Consider the following 21,963-nt stretch of genomic DNA (forward strand, 5'->3'; position numbering starts at 1 on the left):
TTCTGACCCAGGCTTAACAGAATCAAGAAACAGACTCCTTGTCCCCCCCCCCCAAAAGGTTTTTATTTGGTTAATGTGAATTCAGAGCATTTACACCCAGAAAAGTCACGATAATAACCCTTCCCCGGTTTAATGCCCTTCCAAGTAATGAATGCTCTTTGTGAAGCTCAGGGGAAAAGAAATTTTAATTTCTGTTGTACATTTTGCTGGTCATTAAGGATGTACAAACCATTCCATAGGAGGAACAGCTCATTTGGGTGGTGTGTGCCCCAACGGAAGCTTGTATGATTCAGGTGCTTTGGTCTGTGTGAGGAACAAAATGTTCTGATCCTGTAGACCAGGCCTGTCAAATTGGTGGCCCACAGGCCGGATACGTCACGTGCAGGCCACGCCCACCCCGACTCCGCAAAGGCAAAAAGTGTCATGATATTGCATGATCCTGCCTGTGACGTGATAAAAGTTTGGCACTCGTGGTGTGGACAGAGACATTTTATGCACTATAGTACTGCACTGTTTCTAGATTATTTAAAATGCTGACATTACATTAAACCATTACATCAAAATTCTGCGCCAGTCAAACTTGACTTCTAGTGTCAAGCATGTGGGATTTTTTCTTTATAATATAGAAATTGTTAGCCATGGGCTTCTTATGGATTTTATTTATTTAATTTTTTAATTTTATTTATGTATTAATTCATTCATTCCCCTCCCTCTATGCTACAGGTCTCAGATTTCTCCTGGAGACCTCCTATTTGAACACTTACCAGTTCAGATCTGCTTAGGTTTTTGAAATCAACCAAGTTTGGTTAGGTGCTGCTTCATTATCAATAGCTAAAATCACATTACAAAGTTTTCCAAAAGTGTTTTTTTTTAATTCTTGCTGGAAATCAAAGCTTCACAATAAAGCTTGGATATGTTACAAATGTATCATTAAAACCAACGAGAGACTTACTAACAAATAGCTTCCACTGATTTTAATGTGACCTAAATTATAACAAATTCTGAGAAACAAAGTGACAACTTTTAGACAATGCTCTCTTGAAAAATATTACAATGGAAAGGAAGCTGAATAATGGACAATCATTTGTAATCTCCCATACAGTCAAAGAAAGAGGGAATATTTAAGGCATGACACCCTGCTGAATGCATTTTATGAGAAATTTAGCCTTTTCTACACAATTTGTAAATGCCCATATTAGCACAGCTTTAATTTTCAGGAAAAGGAATACTAGTTTCAGAAGAAGATATGTTTGTGAATGTGTGTGTGTGTTTTTAAATAGCTGAAAGGTCCTTTCATTATTACTGACATGTGCAACGCTACAGGATGAAAAAGAGGTCTGTAAGCAAAGTGGTGCAAATTACTTCAAGTATATTAAATCACAATAGATTACTACATCTTGCATATTCATACTTGTATTAATAGACCTGTATTCCTAATTATCAACAACTTGCTTCCAGAAACTGGCAGCCAACAATATTAACGCTTAAGTAACGTTCTTAAAATATTCCTTCCGTATGTTAAGTGACAAAACTGTTCCAAGCAAATAAGTTTTTATTTCCTTACCGTTGATTCAGTTAAGCCTCCAATTGATACAGTGAGACCTGTCAGAATGTGGTAGCGATAGGATGCTAATCCCAAAAGCTGTGTGACTCTAGGGAAGGCCTGGGATGGAGCATTCCAATTGAAAGTTACAGCTTCTGACCTGTGAAAAACATTGAAACAAGTGCAAAAGAAAATAGGTTACCCAAACATAACTATCGTTCATGGTTCTTTTTAAAATTATTATTTAAATCTTGAATGTCAAAATGAAGAAATTGTTTTTGCTGTTCAACAGAATAAATGCATTCTAAAGTGCACAGTATTATTTCACAATCTTAGGACATGTCTCTAAAGGTACAACTAAAATCAATATAGATTAAGATTAAGGCAAATCACACATTGAGTGTGGATGTGGATAGGGCAGCTCGACTGAAGTATGAATACACTACAAATGAGTATTTAAAAGCTCTCGCTTGTAGGGAGCTGGAGAAGGATGTGAAACAGCCTAAGTGCAGTGAAGAAATATTTTAATGCTAATATCTCTGCTTCTGAATAATACCCACTTGAGGTAGTTCCTCTTTTCAAAACAGATTTCCAGTCTAAAGTTACAGACTTTTGCCTATAACCACAACTTAAATTGATGGATTTCTTTTCACATATACAGCCAAAGGTCTCTTAGCCATACTGAAGACTGATTACCTTGGAAATATCCTCTCCAAGTCTTCCCGATGAGGTATGTGTGGGACTGGAGGGTTATCAAAGTAAAGAAGGGTGAGGAACACAGATCCGGCATGAGCTCGAAATCGGTCAATTTTTTCAGCTGACTGTTGAGCCACAGAGCACATAATCTGCTTGGAACTGAAAGTCAAAACACCATTTAAAAGACAAATCCAAATCATACTTTGCGACGGTTTTTTTTTTTTTTTGCTTTATCCCGAATAACCCTCCTCCCATAACAATATTTCAGACTTCTGCTAAGAATTCTTTCCAGAAAGGGGGAAAGGCGAATGGTTGTTTAAAAAAAAAGCAGCAGCATTATTTTTGCCACAAGATTGAGGAACAACCCCTTAGGATACTTAGATCTCAGGTCTCTCAGCAGTTGCAGTGGGCAAGATTTGGAACAGGAAGACCCAAAGATTAAATCGGTGACTGGGCAGCCATTGCTTCCCAATTCAACCTCTTTGAGAAGTTACAATCCGCATTCCTTGAGACCAGATAGGTGCAAGACAGGACTTGCTTAGGTCTTTCAGTAACAATAGTGACGGGAGCAACTGATGGCAATCAGCAATCAGATGGTAACTCTTGCAGAAGCCTTTCCAGAAAAGGCTGATTACTTAACCAAAAGCTGGTTAAGTATCCAAAGGCTGACATATAACGTTTGCAAAGTACATACATGTTTGCATCAATTAAGGCTGGCTCAGTCCTGGTTAACAACAGGGTTATTTCCATCAAACTCGTCATAGCAGCTTCTCTCACCCTGTTGAAGTAAGCAACCACAGACATAATTTACTAATGTTGATTTCTAGCAAGTTTAATAAAAAATTGTAAATTCATCATGCTTCTATGATCAAAATAAAATGCTTTGGTGTATACATCATGCACATACTCAATAATGGCTCCAAGATGTTTTTGTTTGGGGAAGTAGAAAACTGAAGCAAAACAAATCACAGTCAATCAGGCATACAAATTTTTGCAGCCAAACCTCAAGGGAACTTTCTATACGCCATGTCTCTATTAATGCTCACCTCATTCATTCTAATTTGTGTGAGCAGCTTTCAAAGAACGTATATGAGTTTACGTGTGTGGTAACTAAAAATAAGTAATAATTGAAAAAAGACAGTAACTCTTTCATGCAAAGGCATGAAAACTTGAGTTCATGGGTGCAACTGAGAAATGAGATTCTCAATTCCTAAAATGTTTAATCTTACAAGTTCAAGCATACTGTCTTCACTGTTGTTAGTCATCTTTATTAATTATAGGGTTTCCAAAGCATAAAATATACCCAGCTCCATTTTTGTTTTGCTTTCATTTTCCTAAAACTTCCGAAAACACCAGTAATTTGGTGTCACATCATCCTTTTATGTTTTGCTTTTTAAAATAATTCCCTCAAAAGGCATGTGAAGCATCTTTCATCCCAACATCCAAAGGGCAAGCTAAGAATCGGATTGGTGACACTGCTTCACCATCCTGCTTCCATCAGCCTTTTCCCTATTGTGTTGAGTTGATGTACTGGTCACAGCTCCTACTGGACAGATTGGAAAGATTTTATTTTTTTTGGGAAGACTTAATCACATTGGATTAGACCTTTGTGGAATTAGATAGAACTTTGTGCTAATCGGTTACAGGTCAATGTACTAAAATCAATCTCATCCATTTTGAAACCATTCTATTTTTTATTAAATAAAAATGTACAAGTTTAATGTGACTAAATGTTGTATATTTATGATAATGTCTTAGTTACTTTTATCCTGGTTTTTAGACAAGTGGGAAAGAGCAATTTAAAAGAAAGAGACAGGCCTTGCCATCCACTCACAATCTATATGACAAGACACAGAAAGGAATGGAGAAAAAAGAAAATGGTTCATTAATGTCAGGAAGAACTGGAAAGCCATATGCTGGCATTTACATGCAATTGCATGCAGATATGATTCTATCTCCCGGTGAAATGCTCACTGAAATATCAGCTTGTGGAACCTGTTCCTATGAATAACTGATTTGAGGAATAAGAATCATAATCATATCACTGAATTCTGGAACCAGGATGTACTGCCTTCAGTCATTCTAGATGTAGACTATCAATTAGAATTACCATATGTGGGCTGCAATATTCAGACAATGAATAGATAGGGGCCGTGGTGGTTCACGTGGTAAGACGCTGGGCCTGTGTACCACTGAGGTCGGTAGCTCAGCAGTTCAATTCCCTCATGAGCAAATAAATTGCGGAAGGGACAGGAAAGGAGCCTTCCCCGATTGCCTACTGGCATTCAGGCATCCCACAAGTAAAGATAACACTGCCCAAAACAATTCCTTTCACAGAGGCAACCAGCCATCTAGGTGATCCCTGGCTAACATGTGCCATACACTAAATAAAATAAATGAATACCATGTTTCTCATAAAATAAGGCCAGGTCTTATATTTTTTGGAGCCCCCCAAAAAACGGCTAGGCCGTCTTTTTGGGGATGACTTAATTCCCCCCCTTGCATCCTCATCTAGAGCGCCCCAAGGGCAGCTTTGCCACCAGCCGCTCCTAACGGGTGATCATGGCGAAGCGCAGAGAGCTCCCTACTCCCACCAAACACCTTTGCTGCAGACCCAAGACCTTTGGCACCTGCCGCTGTTACTTTCCCTTCTGCCCATTCCGCCGCCACGTTTGGAGCTGCCGCTTCCGTGTTTGGAGTGCTGCCGCCATTTGGGGCACCGCCACCATGTTTGGAGCTGTCGCTTCCGTGTTTGGAGTGCCGCCGCCATTTGGAGCACCGCCATCATGTTTGGAGCTGCCACTTCCGCGTTTGGAGCTGCTGCCATGTTTGGAGTGGCGGCGGCGCTCCAAATGGCGGTGGTGCTCCAAACAGCCGCAGTGCTCCAAACGTGGAAGCAGTAGCTCCAAACGCAGTGGCAGCTCCAAATGCGGAAGCGGCAGCTCCAAACAGCAGCTGTGCTCCAAACAGCAGCGGTGCTCCAAACAGCAGTGGTGTTCCAAACGTGGAAGTGGCAGCTCCAATCGCCGCGGTGGCATGAGCAGAAGAGAAATCAACAGCGGCGGGCGCTGAAGGTCTTGGGTCTGCCACAAAAGTGCTTGGCAGGAGTAGGGAGCTCTCCGCGCTCTGCCATGATCGCCCATTAGGAGCAGCTGGTGACGAGGAACTGCTCCCCGCGGGGCGCTCCTAATGGCAAGTTCCCCCCCTTCCCCCCCCCCATTTTGCATGTTTTAAAATAGGCCTAAATTTGGGGGGGGGGGCTTAATTTCATTTTATGCCTAGAAAACATTCTGGGTCTTCCTATTGGGGGAGGTCTATTGTTGGAGAAATATGGTAGATGGAAAAAAAACAGCAAAGAAAGTTCTACAACATTGCTGCCATCTAGCAGTCATCCAGAAGTTTGCAATCCAATCTAGGACATGCTATCCTTATGTCCACTGGAACGGATTGATTCCTGGCAAAGAAAACAAAGCAAGCTTTTTTCAGTTGCTCCTTCTTGGCTGAAATTGTGCACCAACAAGTCCTTTCCTTGCCACAATGTTTTTCCTGCAAGTACGGATCAGATATCGTGGCCCTAAATAACCCGAGCTTTTCTCTAGGTGTTCTTATTATCTGAAGTATGAAGAGAATGACCAGTCTTTTTAAACAGTAGACTCCCATTTCTGAAATATGTATTTCAACTGGGAGAAGCATTTTGTTTTCTAAGCTTCTAAAACTGAAAATGTTTTTTGTCAAATGTTATCTATTTGAACAGATTATTATAGCTCTATGGTCTATGTAGCTATATACACATTTACCCTGAATGCAATATTGCAGGCTATTTTTGCTGACTGCTGGCTGCTGGCAGTTCGAGTCTCACCATCAAGGTTGACTCAGCCTTCCATCCTTCTGAGGTTGATAATATTGTTGGGGGCAATATGCTGACTCTCTAAACCACTTAGAAAGGGCTACAAAGCATTGTAAATCAGTATGTAAGTGCTATTGCTACATTAATTTGTATGTTTTTTTTATAACTTGTAATGCATTTTTAACGTCTTAATATCTTAACATCTTTATATTCTTAGCATCCTAAGAATATAAATCTAGGCTGAAAGGGCAAAATACGTATTTATTGATTCTGCAAGGTTGGTATCCCTTATGGATAGAGCTATGGGGACTGTATAACACTTCAAAAACAACTTAAAGAAAACCCATTAGATCTTGCACAAATGCAACACTTTCCTGCCAATATTTAAGGTTGCCATGTCCTGCTTTCAGACTTTCATGAAATCTGAAAAAAGGATACAAATTACATAGCACTTTTCACAAATAGCAAAAAATTGCTCTGCCAGACATGGTCCAAAGCACTTCTTCCCAATAATTTTCAAACCATCTATTATCCTAACTGAATCATTTTTAGCATTTATTAATTTTTTTAACAGAGGAAAATCTATATTTTTGCAATATTAGGAAGGAGTCAAAGACTACTTCTTACTTGGCACTTCTTTTTCCAAATGGATACACACTCATCCTGTTAATGATGCATCTCTCAACCAATCTCATTTGTACACACAAAACCTAGCTAATCTCATATGGGGAAAAAACTATTTTTCACATATTCTAGCCTTTATGCTATTTATGGGAAACAATCAATAGCCCAAATAAGATAACACTGCAAGCAAACAATTGAATCAATGCAATATCTATATATCCTTACTATCAAACATTAAAGTATTAAAATAGTCTAACAACAATTATTACAAGTTTTCCAAAATGTATGTATGTAGAAAATTTATATAGCCGCCTACTCGCTCATACCGATTCTAGGCGGCTTAGATATGAATAATAGAAGCCAAATTCTAATTAACTAGGAAAAGTTACAGCTGCAGGACTATATTGCTATATTACCTCATCAGTCCTTCTCCTGATGCTAATTTTCTGCAGTAAAATATGCCTTCAACAGAAAAAGAACCCCTTTGAGCAAATCTAATCAGGTCTCCTTGCTTGTCCAAATCAAGGAAGAGAAGACATCTTCTTCAGAAGAAATCCTTTTCAAGGATCAAATCAAAATATGTGCAACTGAGGTGAAGATTTGGTTGCTTCTTCATCCATATCAGCCTTCTAGGTTTTTACATAATCAAGTTAGAACCTGGCATTAGATGGCTTTACTTCTGGGCATTCATTCATTAATTGACTATTTAAAGATAGTTGTAATGTAGAATTTAAAAGTAATTCTATTTTAATACTAGTAACAACAGTGAAAATGGATTATTGAATAAGAAAATGAAAAGATAATGAAAGACATAGAAAAATAGCAAAGGTGCATTCAGAAAGATGTTTTGAAGAAGAGAAAAAATGTGCATTGTAACAGTAAATGGATGCTTTTTTCTGCAAAATAATCTAATGAACCCCTCATCTGATCTGCTGCCAATTTTGTAACTCATTCCCAAGAAATCTATCTGTATTACAACATGGCAATACACGTTATGCAGTTTTCCTTTTTTATGGAAAATTCAATATAATGAATATGTAAAAAGAATTAAGTCTACTGGATTTCTGTCTCAGTTTCCCTGCACAAGCATGTACACACGTGTATACTCATACACCCACACAGACAGCAATTAGATCACTTTCAATCAAAGAACCCTTTTTCTTTTTCACACAGCATCTTGCTCTTAAGGTTTTTATATTTAACACCTGTAGACAGAATTTGGACAAGTCCCAGCAAACAGTCTGTCAAAAGGAATGTTAAGTTTGCATATGGAAAATACAGTTTGTTAGCTTTCCCACGAATCCTTTAAAAAATAATAATCAAAGCTTCGTGTACATTCCTATTCCTTTTGGACCTTTTTTCATTGGAGCAGACACACACCTCAGAAAGTATTTTCCCAAGAGTACCCATGCATTCATTTCCCCTTCCAACCCATTGAGTACCTAGCATTCTAACTCCAAAAAAGATTTGAGAGCTTAAAGAAGCTTTGAACTAGTAGGGTTTCTACTATCTGGTCAGAGGTAAGAGATATATTATTTAACATAGAAACAAAAATACTAACTTTGAGACATTCAAATTTAATATTTTGTCCTGAAAAAAAGTAAAAATTCTAGAATAAGTATGCATACAAATTTGTGTTGATGTTTATTGTAGAATTAACACTTAATTCAGGCTATATAAATTCTAGAATAAACATGGATACAAATTTGTGAATACATGGTTAGAATTTCTGTTAGATTTCCCCTAAGAGTTAAATATTCCGGAAAGGGACAGCAGAGAAAATATTGCTTTCTTACTAACTCCACATTCTTACTTAATACTATCCCTCTATCTACACCAATTTTCTGTAGGTTTTTTTCTTTCTGATCAAATAGTAGCAGAAAGAAACATTCACATCAGTAAGCTATAACTGCCCTAATATGATTTGGCCCCCCAAAGCTAAACATGCCTTTAAAAATTTTTTAAAAAGGAAAATTTAAATATGGATTTCCTACTACCAATCACTCATTACATGTTTTTACTATGCTATCTTTGAATTTGTTTACATTCTGAAGCTACAAATTATACGCGCAATTCTTTCTGCATTCTTTCACACGTTTCTTTAGCATGTAAGCATGAAATATGCTAGAAAATATTCTTAATAGATTTGTTTAAGAATACACGTAGCAATTTAAAAGACACATTTTTGTGTGCTACAATGAAAAGTTGCATAAACCTATTTCTTTAATTTTAAAACTCTTTAATTTAAATATCTTAGCTCTTTGTAACTTAACAGTCAAAATAATACACTGTCTTGTTCAAGTTGAGCTCAACTTTTGGTGACTTCATTGCCACGTGAAAACGCAAATAGTTGGCCAAATAGTTTCCCTGGCAGCACTACAGAAATGGTTTGCCACTGTCTTCTTTCAGGTTATAATTCTGATTTCCCAAGCTGGCCTATAAGAGCCCTGGAGCCTCCCATCAAAGCCCAGGTCTGACTTTGCTTAGTTTTGTGCAATCAAGTAAAGTTATGCAATGCAATTTAATAATAGGAAAATTCAAATGATCGTGTAAAACAAATTCACTTTTTGTTAAGCTATGAGTACGAATGGTTAGACAGTCATGTTTTTATTTATGTCAAAATAAAACTTTGTGGTTTGTAGATAATAGAGATAATGAAAAGCAGTTGCTCTTTAAAATAATGTGTGCAAAATGTGGCTTGTAGGATGTAGCAATGTAAGAAAGGAAGGAGATCAACTGTTGGTACAATTACACCCTCTGCTGTTTAATCTTCATAATGGAATATCAGAACAGCTAATCATTCTTTCAGAGTGAAATAAAACAAAGGAACTTTTTGAATTAAACACTCAGTGACCATTAAAAATAAACATATGGAAGGTTTCTCATGGAAGAAAGCCTCAAAAGTAAGTAAAAGCCATGTGTTCACATTTTCTCTGAGTCTATCATTTTTGCTTTGCATTACAAAACAAAGCTGGGATTTTATCAAGACCACATACATCTTACCATGCTCCAACATCGCCTCGGCTGTCTGTTGTGTAATCATTCAGACCATCCAACAATATGTTGTATATCTCTGTAACGTTACTTTTACACACAAATTCATTTGGTGATCCTTCTCCATTCACCCCTACAGTCAAGCAAATTCTAGAAGGAAGAAAGCTAATTATAATGATATATTTTTTTAAAAAAACATAACATTTGTGCATTAACAAATTTCTGCTTAACCCCAATAAGTAACTGAATATCATGTAGCAATGCATTTTATAAGTAGTCGTTGACTAATGTCCATTCATTTAATGATGGTTCAGTTATAACAGTGCTGAAAAAAAGAGGCTTAGGACCCGTTCTTGAAGTTGTAACAATTGCACTACCCCTCCAGTCACATGCATGCTATTTGGCACTTGGCAACCAACTCATTTACAACCACAACGAGGATAGTTGTAAGATCCTATAGTCATGCAATTGTGATTTGCAACCTTCCAGATGGTTTTCAACCAGCAAAGTCAATGGGGGAAGCTGGGTTCACTTTACTGTTTGATTTATTTAACGTATACATGATTCACTTAACAACCATGGTGATTAATTTAATTATATGATAAACAATGGTGATAATATCTGGTCCAGTCACCTGATGACTCGCTTAACAACCACATAACAACTGAAATTCTGGACCCAATTGCGGTCATTATAATATCAAGGTTAGTCGAGGACTACCTTTGATATTATAAAAGTTTAGTCGAAAGATAGATAGATAGATAGATAGATATAATTAGTTTTGGTATTACATCTTTGTTATGTAGAATTAACTACAGATTGGGAGGGGAAGGCAAGGGAAACATATTGCTCAGGTGATTATAATATTCTCCTAATCAAGGTTTTTTTCCCCCATATCTAATGACATAGAGAAAGACCGGAGTATAGTGGGACATTTAGAGGGAATCATTCCATCAGCAGATCAGCTTGCTCCTGAGTGACAAGTTGTTCAGTGTTGTTCAGCTGTTTTACATAAAAAGTTGATGTTTTACTAGTCCCTTAGGTCTTAGGATGTCTAATAGGTTGAAAGTTACAGGACATGCAAGTACTCTTGCCGTTTACACTGGTTATTTAACAAAGCGGTGAGCAATTTCTTCTACTAACAAGTTGTCACTGGAGTCCTGGAGAAAATCCCACTCGCAAAGATTATGGCTTGTTTGAGATGCACAATTTCTCTATGTATCATGTTTTTTACAGGGCCTGCTTTTTACACAGATTTCCCCACAGATTACAAAATTCATTCTGCATAATTTATACCAGTGCTTCCCAAACCATGGGGTGTATCTCCCTTGGGGAAGTGTAGAGCCCGGGAGAGGTATGAAAAGCCTTAATTTATTGATTAAATTTATATGCCACCCATCTTACTGTTGAAGCAACTGGGTGGCTTACAAAATGATAAGTGGTACGCAGTGGCCTATTTTAACAACTAAGCCAAGAAAGATAGATAGTCTTTGACTTACAACTACAATTGAATCCAAACTTTTTGTTGTTGAGTGAGACATTTGGTAAATTAGTTTTGCCTCCTTTTACGACCTTTCTTGCCACAGTTGTTAAGTGAATCACTGCAGTTGATAAATTAGTAATCCGATTGCTAAGTGAATCTGACTTCCCCAATGACTTTGCCAATCAAGAAGGCTGCAAATGGAGATCACGTGACTCCAGGACACAGCAATGGACATAAGTATGAACCAGTTGCCAAGCATCTGAATTTTGATCACCTGACCATGGGGAATGCTATAAAGGTTGTAATTGTGAAAAATGGTCAAAAGACACTTTTTCAATCCTATGGTAACTTTGAATGGTTGCTAAATGGACTACCTGTATTTCTGCGTATGTAAAAAATTTACTTGTAGAAGAAAATCCTAAGATTACAGTGTTAACAACCACATTTTTAACTATGCCTATAAAAACAAGGCTTTTAGTAATAAATCAGTACAGAGGTTTTAACCCTATTATGTATTAGTTATTAAATATTTTATTTGATAAATTGTTTTATCCAATGCCAAGTTTAGTTTGTATTTGTAACTTGCTTTTAAGCCTTTTGGCCATAATAAAATTGATTTATGTTCTTACCACTTTTATTAAGTTTTGTCTGACAAAAAAAAAACATGGTGAGAGATGTATTTATATATTTATTTAAATAAATTAATTCATAGTATTATATTCTTAACTACACTCACTGCTAGGTATTTGAAACAGAAAGGATCACATACTTTGCAACCGCTTTCAGGCCATCTCTTCTGGATTCAGCAAAACTCACACCTCCAGAAATCGAAGTGGCTTTTTTCAAAGCGTCTAAAACCTTGAAGAATAAAAGAAAATCCAAACACTAAACCAGTACTTGATTATTTTTCTCATACAACATTAGGCAGAATAATGGAGATGAAGTAGTTACAATAAAGTGGTAGATAATAATGAAAGTATGTAGCATGAACAGAAGAAAAGTGGTAGATGGTAATGAAAGTATGCAGTAGCTTTGCACATTGCAAAGCAGACTTTTCATGTGGTTGATTAGAGATGTGCATTACATTCAGTCAGATATCAAGGCTGGTTTTCATTTACAAGGGTGACAAGACAAGCCTAAACCTGTCCTGTTGCAGTTCTGTGTCTCCATGAAGTTTGGCTTCTGTGAAGCTCCACAGCACATTGCAAAAGACGGATTAGCAGCACTTGCACTTATACCCTATCACACAACTCATTCACAGAAAGAGCAAGGGAGGATTAGAACGCATCCCAAAATCCTGATCAAGTAACTGGAAAGATTATTATGTAAACTCAGGCTCTTTGTTTTGGGAGGGGTTAGGGAGACTATTTGATTTAGGGGAATAAAAACCAAAACCATCAATCTTTTGCATGGTCAGATTACTTCCTATTCATCTTAGTTCTTTGCAATGACCCTTCACTGCAGGAAAAATAACTTATTTGACTAATCTCTTTCTAGATCCCCAATAGACCCTGTCGAGTTTCAATAAGATTGTGGTGATATTTCTGAGGCTCTTATGCATGGTTCACCTGAGGCCCTCTTGACTGATGGGAACAGGTGCCAAGACAGTAGCAGGGGATCAAATTGCACTTTGGCAGCCTCTCTGTAATCAAATCCCATAGAGATTCCCAGAAAAAAGTTGCCTAGAGTGTGCCATTGAACAAGTAAATCTGATCAAATACTTCTCAAAGCATTTCTTGAGGGAGATCCAGTTTTTAAAGAAATTGTGATTTCTCAACAAATCTTTCCTAGATACAAAAGAGTAAACCGTTTGGTATCCAACATTCCCTTTTGGAGTGAGATTATCTACAGTGGCTTTGCAACTACAGAAGAGTCTATAATGTATTGTTATGATAATGTATTATTTGGACACCTCCCAATTGGATTACAGACTGAGATATAGCACTCAGATATTGTTGATTACATTTACAGGTGACTTTTGGCAGGATGAGGATGGAGATGCATGCAACCTAGGCAATCTTGAATTTGGGTTCTCAGCACCTGCTGGAAGAGCAGTTGGCAGCCATGGCAGGGAAGCCTTTGCACAAATCATCTTATCTGCTAATTGAGCCCACTCATGGTCTTTTGATGTCCTACACACACTCACTTACTCACTCACTCACTCTCCTTCTTTCTCTCTCTCTCTCTCCCTCTCTCTCTCTCACACACACACTCACACACACACCTCAACTATGAATCACATGGGACTATCTTGAAAACCAACTAGAAGGTGCAACTAAACGAGAATGAGCAGCATAAGTAACTATGGATGAGATTTCGTAATTGCCCATGTCACATAGTTGTTTCACAAATAACCCTGGCTTCCCATAAGCTTTTGGAACAATTCAAAGCTCTGTTTATCCTCTCTAAAGCCCTTCATGGCACAGGACTAGTTACTTGCAAGACCACCTGTCTCTAACTGTCTCTGCTCAATCCATGAGATCCAGCAGATTATTCACACTTTGATCTCTTCCACAAAACAATGCCTTCCAGTAGCTTTTGTGTTTCTTCAAATTGTAAGTTTCCCAAATTAGGCAGACATCCAACAAATGATTAAGTGACTTCCCGATATCCAGAAATAAATGTGAGGTAATGTTGAGATTTCACCATTAGTCTTAATTGACAATGGAGACAAATGAAAAATAGCAGAGATCTAGTTATAGAAATCAAACATTGGCAATATAATCTATTTTATGTTTAACAACACAATCACGAATCATTAGAAGACTTTTTAAAAAATACTTGAAAACTGTTATAAGACATTTTACCCTGCACCTTAGCTCTCACCTCCTGGAGTCTGCCTTTTAGAAGAAACTTCGGAAGGGCACCCAAGGCTAGTGAAAAACCACAACGAATCATTTCTTCATGGCTTTGAAGGCCTGAAATGTATTGCACCAGCAAATCTGGAAAACATAACACTCACAGTCTGAGTAATTAAAACTCCAGAAACAATGCTTTACAGCACTAAAATAACTACTGATTATTCTTGAGGAACGGTGGAGATTAAACAAACAATTGAAAATTGTTTATGTAATATTCAGTATATAATGCATTCCTAATATTTCTTATATCCAAAAACCTTCAAAAGTTTTATTATGACAGTGTTTTGACAGCAAAGCATGAGAGTAAGCTCCACAAGATGGCATGAGTCAATTTTCCTTCAGTGACATCATTCTATAACTTCAAGCCATTCAGCATATCTCCACTGCAAGATATGTTGTAAGGCATTACTAATGGATTCTCTGAAAACAAGGAAAGCATTTTTAAAAAAAAACAGTCAGGAAAGAAATTCAAATTTTTTAAATATATGTATTTCCCCTTTGGGGAAAATATTATTTTTTCCTGCTGGCCTTCCAGAGACCGATTAAAAAGCTGGCTCTTTACAAGCCAGGGAGTAACAGGCAGTCTACCCCCTTATAAGTAGCTTTAGTTTGGTATATGTTTGTGCTGTTACAATCATCGGTGTGCTCTATATATTTTTGGTGTTTCTGTTTCTGCTTGTTCTAGCAGTTATTTCTTTGATGTTTTAACCCCATTGTGTAAGACACCTAAAATTACACTATCATTGAGATGCCATACAAATCGATAAATAAAGAAAAAAAGAGCAGCACAGTGAAACAGCACAGCATTCACAAAACATTAGTCTATGAAACAAGGAAAAGTTCTAATTTAACGAAAACACAAACAAGTTAATTGAAAATTAAACAAAATAATATGCTAGAGAAAACATGGGTAATTGGCCATACAAAAGTTTGTTCTATATGAAATTTAGTTCAGGCTAATGTTTGGCTTGTGCTGCGCTTTTTTTTTTAGTTAGCAAGATACCAGAAGTTATCCTTAAATAAAAAATAGAAATGAATCGGGTGAATCATTACCTTGCTCAGCTAGATTTGCTCCTCCCTCTTCATTGCAGTAATATTCATTACATAAAGCAGCTAATGCAGACACTGCTGACTCCTAAAACAAAAGCAAAACCACAAAGATATAGAATTACTTCTCTTTCAAATGCACTCTGAAAGAATTCCACTGTAGAGACACCTGATAGGTCATCTGCAAAAGTCCTACAGTAACATATTTAATGTCTATTCATGCAATTATTATGACTATGTCAGATAACCCCATTCATGTGAGATTTCACACAGTTGAGTAATATCCTACTATGTTCAATTGTTCCACTTTAGGAGCTAGAAGCAAGTCAGGCTGGTCAAACAATGCTATATTACAAATTACCCTGAACTAAAACCTCCATTCAGTAATAGGATGGGAAGATATTGCAAGTAGATTAGTATTGTTGTAATCATGGCTCTGAAGAGGTAATACTAAATTGAAGTACATTTCAGTACGCTCTAATTATAGCTTAAATAAAACATTGTTTTTTTGTTATTTAATCAGTACTTTGGTTCAGTACTGCTGTACATTTGGATCAGTGACTGTAAAAAAGTATTGGCTATTATATCAACTATTTATCTGATTTATCTCAAGTTGATATACTATATACAGGCAATCCTTGACTTGCGACCATAATGAAACCTGCCCATCAGTTATAAATTATGATGGTTGTAAAGTGGCTCATCCATGTGACTGACCTGATTTTACAACATATGTTTGCAGTGGTCATTAAGCAAATTGCTGTGATTGTTAAATGAATCTAGAGTCATGAATTGAATACCATGATCATTAAACACCCTCACTGTTCCCTATGGGGCATTTTTGCCAAAAAAAAAAAACAGAGTTAAAGGCCAGTTGTTGGCAAAAAGTGGCATAAATTGCAGTCACATGACTGTGGGACATTGTAAATGTAGGCGAGCTGCCGAGCAGCAGAAAAATGATAACATGAACATGGGGGTGGGAGTGGGTGGGGGGGATGTACTCTCTGCTTCGTTTTAGAAAGCCTAGAAATTTAAACTGTAATATAGCAACAACAACAAAAACATGGTATTTTGACATTTTAAGATCAATACAGATAAAATTGCTGTACTTTTACTTGCTGTCTTGAATTGCTTGAAATAAGATGAAGGCTTTGTAAACTATCATTTATCAGCCACTGCCAGTCATCTGAAGATAAAGAGAGAAAAAAATACTTGGTAGCATATTGGTTGCCTTGCTTTTTAGCACATCTACATCTTTTTACAAATCCTTACAGGTTCTAATTCCAACTGAAATTTGTTTCAATTTCTTTTTGCCGCTAACTTTTTAGAAGATGTTCCATAAATAAAATCCCCACATAAAAACCCACCAGAATAGCAGACATACGGGATATAAAAAAGCAACTGCTACTCCACGTTTTCCTGGAATTGCCATTGTTTTATAACATCTCTAATGGGCATCAATAGCCTCAATTTCCATCTACTGACATCCTGACACTACTGTGAGGAATGAAGCTGAATATAGCAAACATGGCCATGACATCAAGATGACAGGAGGAAAAAAGAAAAGATAACAAGCATATTGAACCACTCTGAATTACATCTTGTGACAGTAGAAAATAAAGGAATTTACATGATTATATTCTTGCTAAGTAAATAATACTATTTGCTAAAGTTATAATTATCAATAAACAGACATGGTAGTTCTACAACATGACAAAAATCACCTACCAATTATGGGATCTTTTCTAAAAGGCAGTTTTGAAAGTGACAACTTTTCAATCAAAGTGCAGACTAGAAAACAAGAAGGGGAAAGAAAGCAATCAGAGCTCCATGCACTGAATTAAATGGCATTCATAAGCCTTTTTACATGGGGTCATGGTTCATGAAGTCACACCATTATTACTACACAGTAAATAGCACTGTATGGCAAATCTATCAGCAGAGGGAGATATGACAGGAAAAAAAGGACTGCTTCGGAGGATGGGCAGTAGGAAATTGTATTCCTCATTGAAATGTTGATCCACCACCTTCAACACCAGGTTCTGAGCGCTGGATCACTGCTGAAGGACTTTATCTCAGGGGCTTCTAGTGAGACAAATGTTGAATGCCAGGCCCATTTGTAATACAAATGTCTTTTTGTAATTTTATTTTGGAGGAGAACATGGACCTGGAATGTATCACCAGTATCTACTATTATCTTGACCTGATAATTGTACCTTCCAACACTAAAGTAGGAGAGGAGGGGTACATTGAGATCCCATGAGATTCTGATGGTGCCCATAGTTGTTCTGTGATAATTTGATGATGGCCCATCCTGATATTTTGCAGATGCAAATTTGAACTTGAGTTGGTGATGGATTCCTTCAAATTTTGCATTATGAGAATATCTGGGAATTCACAGATGTTATAGAACAGGGGTGTCAAACTCATGGATCATGGGCCAGATACATCATGCACTAGCCATGCCTACCCCCTTTTTAGTGAAGGGGGGAAAGTCACAATACATCACGTGATGGCAATGTGACATTGTTATAGAAGATATCAAGATAACAGAACCATAGGCTTGTTGCAGTCATCATAGTCCTATATCACATAGGCTACACACATTAAATCTGGTTAGATTGTGATTAGAGGGTTGATCTGATCAGACTTAAAGTACAAGGCCCCTACTGAGCAGTAGAACAGATCTATGGTCTTCCAGACATCTTATGAATCCATAAAAATGTTCTTAGTAGCATATCCTCATTCTGGAATTGTTTGGCTTTTGAAATCAGAACACCATCTCTCCTTTTCTCATTTAGCACTTTTTTCATAGAACATTTGGACTGGAGAATTCTCAGTAAGCAATACTAAAACAGATCTTATGTTGTAAATTTTATTTTGTTTTGTTTTTATAATTGTAGAATGTCTTAAGAGTCCTGTGTTTAAGTAGTATATAAATTTCTATGGTTAAAAAAATAATTCTTAGCAACACAAAGAACATTATAAAAATATTATATTACAAGGGTAGACTTTTGAGGAAATAAATAATTAATTTGATGACCTCAAATATGCTGAGTAAATCACCCCAAAATGGCAAATTTGACTATTAGAATTGTGGGCCAGCAGATCTGCAAGACATTAGCTGGGGAAGACTATATTCTATTCATACCAAGAATTATTCATTACATGTTAATATATAGATGTGGCAAGTAGAAATCCCAACAAAAGCTCATATTTCCTAATACCCAAGTATTTCTTTACTTGACAGCAGGGAAAAGTTCCTACATCCATAGAGTTCCCTTTTCACTGGAATCCCATCATACACACATGAATTAGCCCCTTAAAACGGTGTTTGGGGGAAGTAATTGATTTTGACATCAAATTGGCAAGAAAATTGGTTATTGCAATGGCATTGTTTTCTGCTATGGATTAAAAACAGGAATATAAAAAAAGAAATCTGGGATTTGATCATGTTTTATTCTATGTTTTCTGAATCATGAATGAAGAAAAATATATTTTGGTATCATAATTTTAGATTAGGGAGAATGGCTGACTTCTACTTTAAGAGAAAGCTATTGAAATCAAAGAAAGGTTGGCAAAATATTCAGTGAATCAGAAGACTAGCCAAGTTTATATTATATAATCTTAAAATGTAATATTTCTTTCAAATTATATTTGTAAATAGAATGTTCTATGTCAAGTAACATACCAGCTGGTCTCATTAGTTCTCCACCTAAACCTCTGGAAAAGAAAGAAGGAGAAAAACCAATTTAAGAAACAGCATCACTGCCAGCATTTTGCACTGACATGACGGAAAAAGGAAAAGAAAATTGATACATAAATATAAACTTGCCTGTTTTGTCAATATTCAATACATCAAAGTTTAATAAGAAGGATATGCATAGACCTTGAGTACTCCCAAATTCTTCTTCAGTAATTTACTCCTTTCCTCGCATGAGTAGTAAAAGAAGTCAGAATTTGAATTTTCACTGTTGCTTTCTATTAACTGCAGTCTGTGGTTAAGAGCTTATAAATATGTCAGGTGTAGGAGTTAGTTTTCAAACCCAGATCTTGATTCACAACTAAGTTTATATGTGAATTGCAGAAAGAGGAGAAGCTAACCATGCTGCATGCAATGGGAATAGTTCTGAAAACCATAATTTATTAAGCTAAAATTTGCATTCATAAAAAGTTATGTGATGTGAAAATGCGGCTTTAGAGTTATCCAACAGCCAAATCCAATTCTATCCTCATTTCATTACATGTTTATAAAAAGTCTTTTTAAAGTCAGCTTTCTGGCAACACTTTTGGACTATTCTATGGAAAGCATTAGATGAAATCTGTGGCACTAAGTTGATCCCATAACCCTCCTATTGCATTATTTTTGAAAAGTATCTTTTACTTCCTTAACAAATTCAATTTTCAATTTTAAAACTTTTATTTCATTATCTTATTCATATGTGAACTACCCAATTTTTTAAGTACAGTACTGTATTCCAACAACTACAAACCATGCCATATACTAAAAGGGCCTTATTGCATTTGTATCTTCCTTTTCCTTTTACTAATATACATTCAATTTAAAAACATAGTATGATGTTTGAGTTTCATGCTTTTTCTCATCAGCACTGATCCATTTAAACTGGGCAGTGAATCACATCACATTTGAAAATACCTGTGACAGGGATGAAAAGGAGGATGCCATGCTAAGGCTATGACACACATTTTATTCCTGAATTGCTCATCTGTGTGTTCAGGTGGAGATAGAAAATTGTAAAACTGTCCAGAGTCACTTCGTAGAGTGAGATGGGCAGCATATAAATATAATAAACTAAAGAAAAAACAAACAAACAAAAATCACTGGATCAATGCTGGCACAAAGCGGGCCTTACCATGTCTCTGACAAATTACTGGAGTAGCCCAAGAAATTGGAGATCAAGTACTTGATGTAAAACTCACATCATTTCAAGATTTCTATTTCTGTAGTAATTGATAAAAATGTTCTAGCCAGGAATTTGTGTTACGTGCTTTAAATTTCTGTGTTATGCTAAAATTTAAATGTTCCTTTTTTCCTTTATAAATATAAGAATTATGTGCATCTTTCACCCCATGTTAGGATTATTTATGGAGCTATACAAACGTATTTCTGTAAACGCTTCCAGTGATAATAATTTGATAATCTCTCCAGTGCAAAGTTTTCTGCCAGAAACCTCATTATTTGTACCAGACCAGCTTCCACCCCCTTGAGCTTCACCAGAACAAGAAACAAACTCTGCTAGATTATTGGAACTACTGATATTATACTACAGTACAGTATCTCACAGGCCTAAACCTCTAGTTATGTGTCTTTATGCCACACAGCTAGGAGGATACAGTAATTTAGTTCTATTTTTTTAACATTTTGACTCTTTGAATTAACAAAAAGATCAGCATAAGATGTGAGAGACCTACACCTTCAACCCTATGATTAGGGTTGAAAGATGACAAGGAAAGATGACAAGTGAGGTCCCCTATGGAAGTTAGTTGGTGGCAGCAGGAATTACCAAGCAGAGGGTGGAATTCTAGTGTGAAGTCACAGAGGCTTCTGGAACAGGAACTGGGAGACCTTCCACAGGTTTTCATACTACACGTGTAACTGGACACTTAAAAGCTTTTCTTGAAAAAAACAATTATCATTTACTAATCCATTTCCTTCCTTCCTTCCTTCCTTCCTTCCTTCCTTCCTTCCTTCCTTCCTTCCTTCTTTCCTTCCATGCATTCCATCCATCCAATCCATCCATAAAGAAATGTATATGTTTTTGTAGTACATATCTATGACATAATGTAAGCTAGATAATCATAGTGGTTTAATAACAGCTAGTAAGAACTTCAATAAGGATTTTAACCTGAATCTTTCTTTTTGTATATCTTCCATTTTTGATCTCTGGTTCTGAAATCCCATTGCTTAAGGTCCTTTCCCATACTAATGGTAGTATATAAAACCAAAGTAAAGCTACTAAAAAGATGCATGAGACTGAGAAAATGCCAGCATCATTATAATTGTATTGTTTTTTCTCTTCTTAAATTCTAAATTATATAATGGAATTTGTATCAGTAATTTCACTAGTAACAAAACTAAATCAAGCAAAGTACACTTGCTGAAATACTGTAGCATTTATGCATTTTGAAATTCTGGAATTCACTGCCTCAAGTTGTAGATTTTTAAACTGCTTTAAAAGAGATTAAACAAATTTATAGAGAATAAGGTATCAATAACTATTAGTCATGGTGATTAAACGTTATCTCCAGAATCAGAGATAGCACGATTCTCAATTCCAGTTACAAGAGAACAATCCAGTTACAAGGGAAAAGGCTGTTGGTAACTGGCTTTACATACACACTTGCAGGATTTGCATAAATATCTGGTTGGCCAATATAAGAAACATAATCCTAGCATAGACAGATTTTTAATCTGATCCAGAGGGCTTCTTTTGCATTTTTAAATTCAATGACAGTAAACATTAAGGGAAAATAGAGCACAGAAAGATTATGCTAAGGTTGTATTTTTTGTAATAGATGAAAAACGAAACAGACTAGTATTGCACTAATGGAAAAAAGAAAGAAAAAGTTACTCTTTAAAATCTTTATATCTCATGACCTTATAACTGGGGAATGCACTAACTGCCTTCATTCAGTTTGGTAGCCTATTCTGGACTCTGCAAATGGTGTAACCAAATTTGGAGGTTGCCAGCAGATCTGAAATGTAATTTGTAAAACTACCTCTGTTCCCTCATGGGGAAAAAAACAAATATCCAACTTTGTTCTTCAGCAACATGGGATAAATATTGCAAGTAAATAGAAAACTATAAGTGCAACGTGTCAGATTCAATAAACATCTGTGTACTGG

General features: G+C 36.4%; 1 protein-coding gene across 2 annotated transcripts in view; it reads right to left on the minus strand.

Annotated features, from left to right (window-relative positions):
- Window positions 1–21,963, minus strand: part of TBCD (tubulin folding cofactor D) — a 281,979-nt gene that overhangs the window by 15,895 nt on the left and 244,121 nt on the right. For both annotated transcript variants that reach the window (XM_087924756.1, XM_087924755.1), the window contains 10 exons: window positions 18,787–18,818; window positions 16,824–16,886; window positions 16,205–16,281; window positions 15,102–15,183; window positions 14,014–14,129; window positions 11,957–12,045; window positions 9,714–9,854; window positions 2,934–3,017; window positions 2,240–2,398; window positions 1,565–1,703 (listed from right to left, as the gene is read on the minus strand). In XM_087924756.1, coding sequence (XP_087780882.1) covers window positions 1,565–1,703; window positions 2,240–2,398; window positions 2,934–3,017; window positions 9,714–9,854; window positions 11,957–12,045; window positions 14,014–14,129; window positions 15,102–15,183; window positions 16,205–16,281; window positions 16,824–16,886; window positions 18,787–18,818 — 982 coding nt within the window. The remainder of the gene's footprint in view (window positions 1–1,564; window positions 1,704–2,239; window positions 2,399–2,933; window positions 3,018–9,713; window positions 9,855–11,956; window positions 12,046–14,013; window positions 14,130–15,101; window positions 15,184–16,204; window positions 16,282–16,823; window positions 16,887–18,786; window positions 18,819–21,963) is intronic.

The sequence above is a fragment of the Pseudonaja textilis genome, chromosome 2 (assembly GCF_049901715.1).
Source record: "Pseudonaja textilis isolate UNSWEBS1 chromosome 2, rPseTex1.2, whole genome shotgun sequence".
Lineage (NCBI taxonomy): Eukaryota > Metazoa > Chordata > Lepidosauria > Squamata > Elapidae > Pseudonaja > Pseudonaja textilis.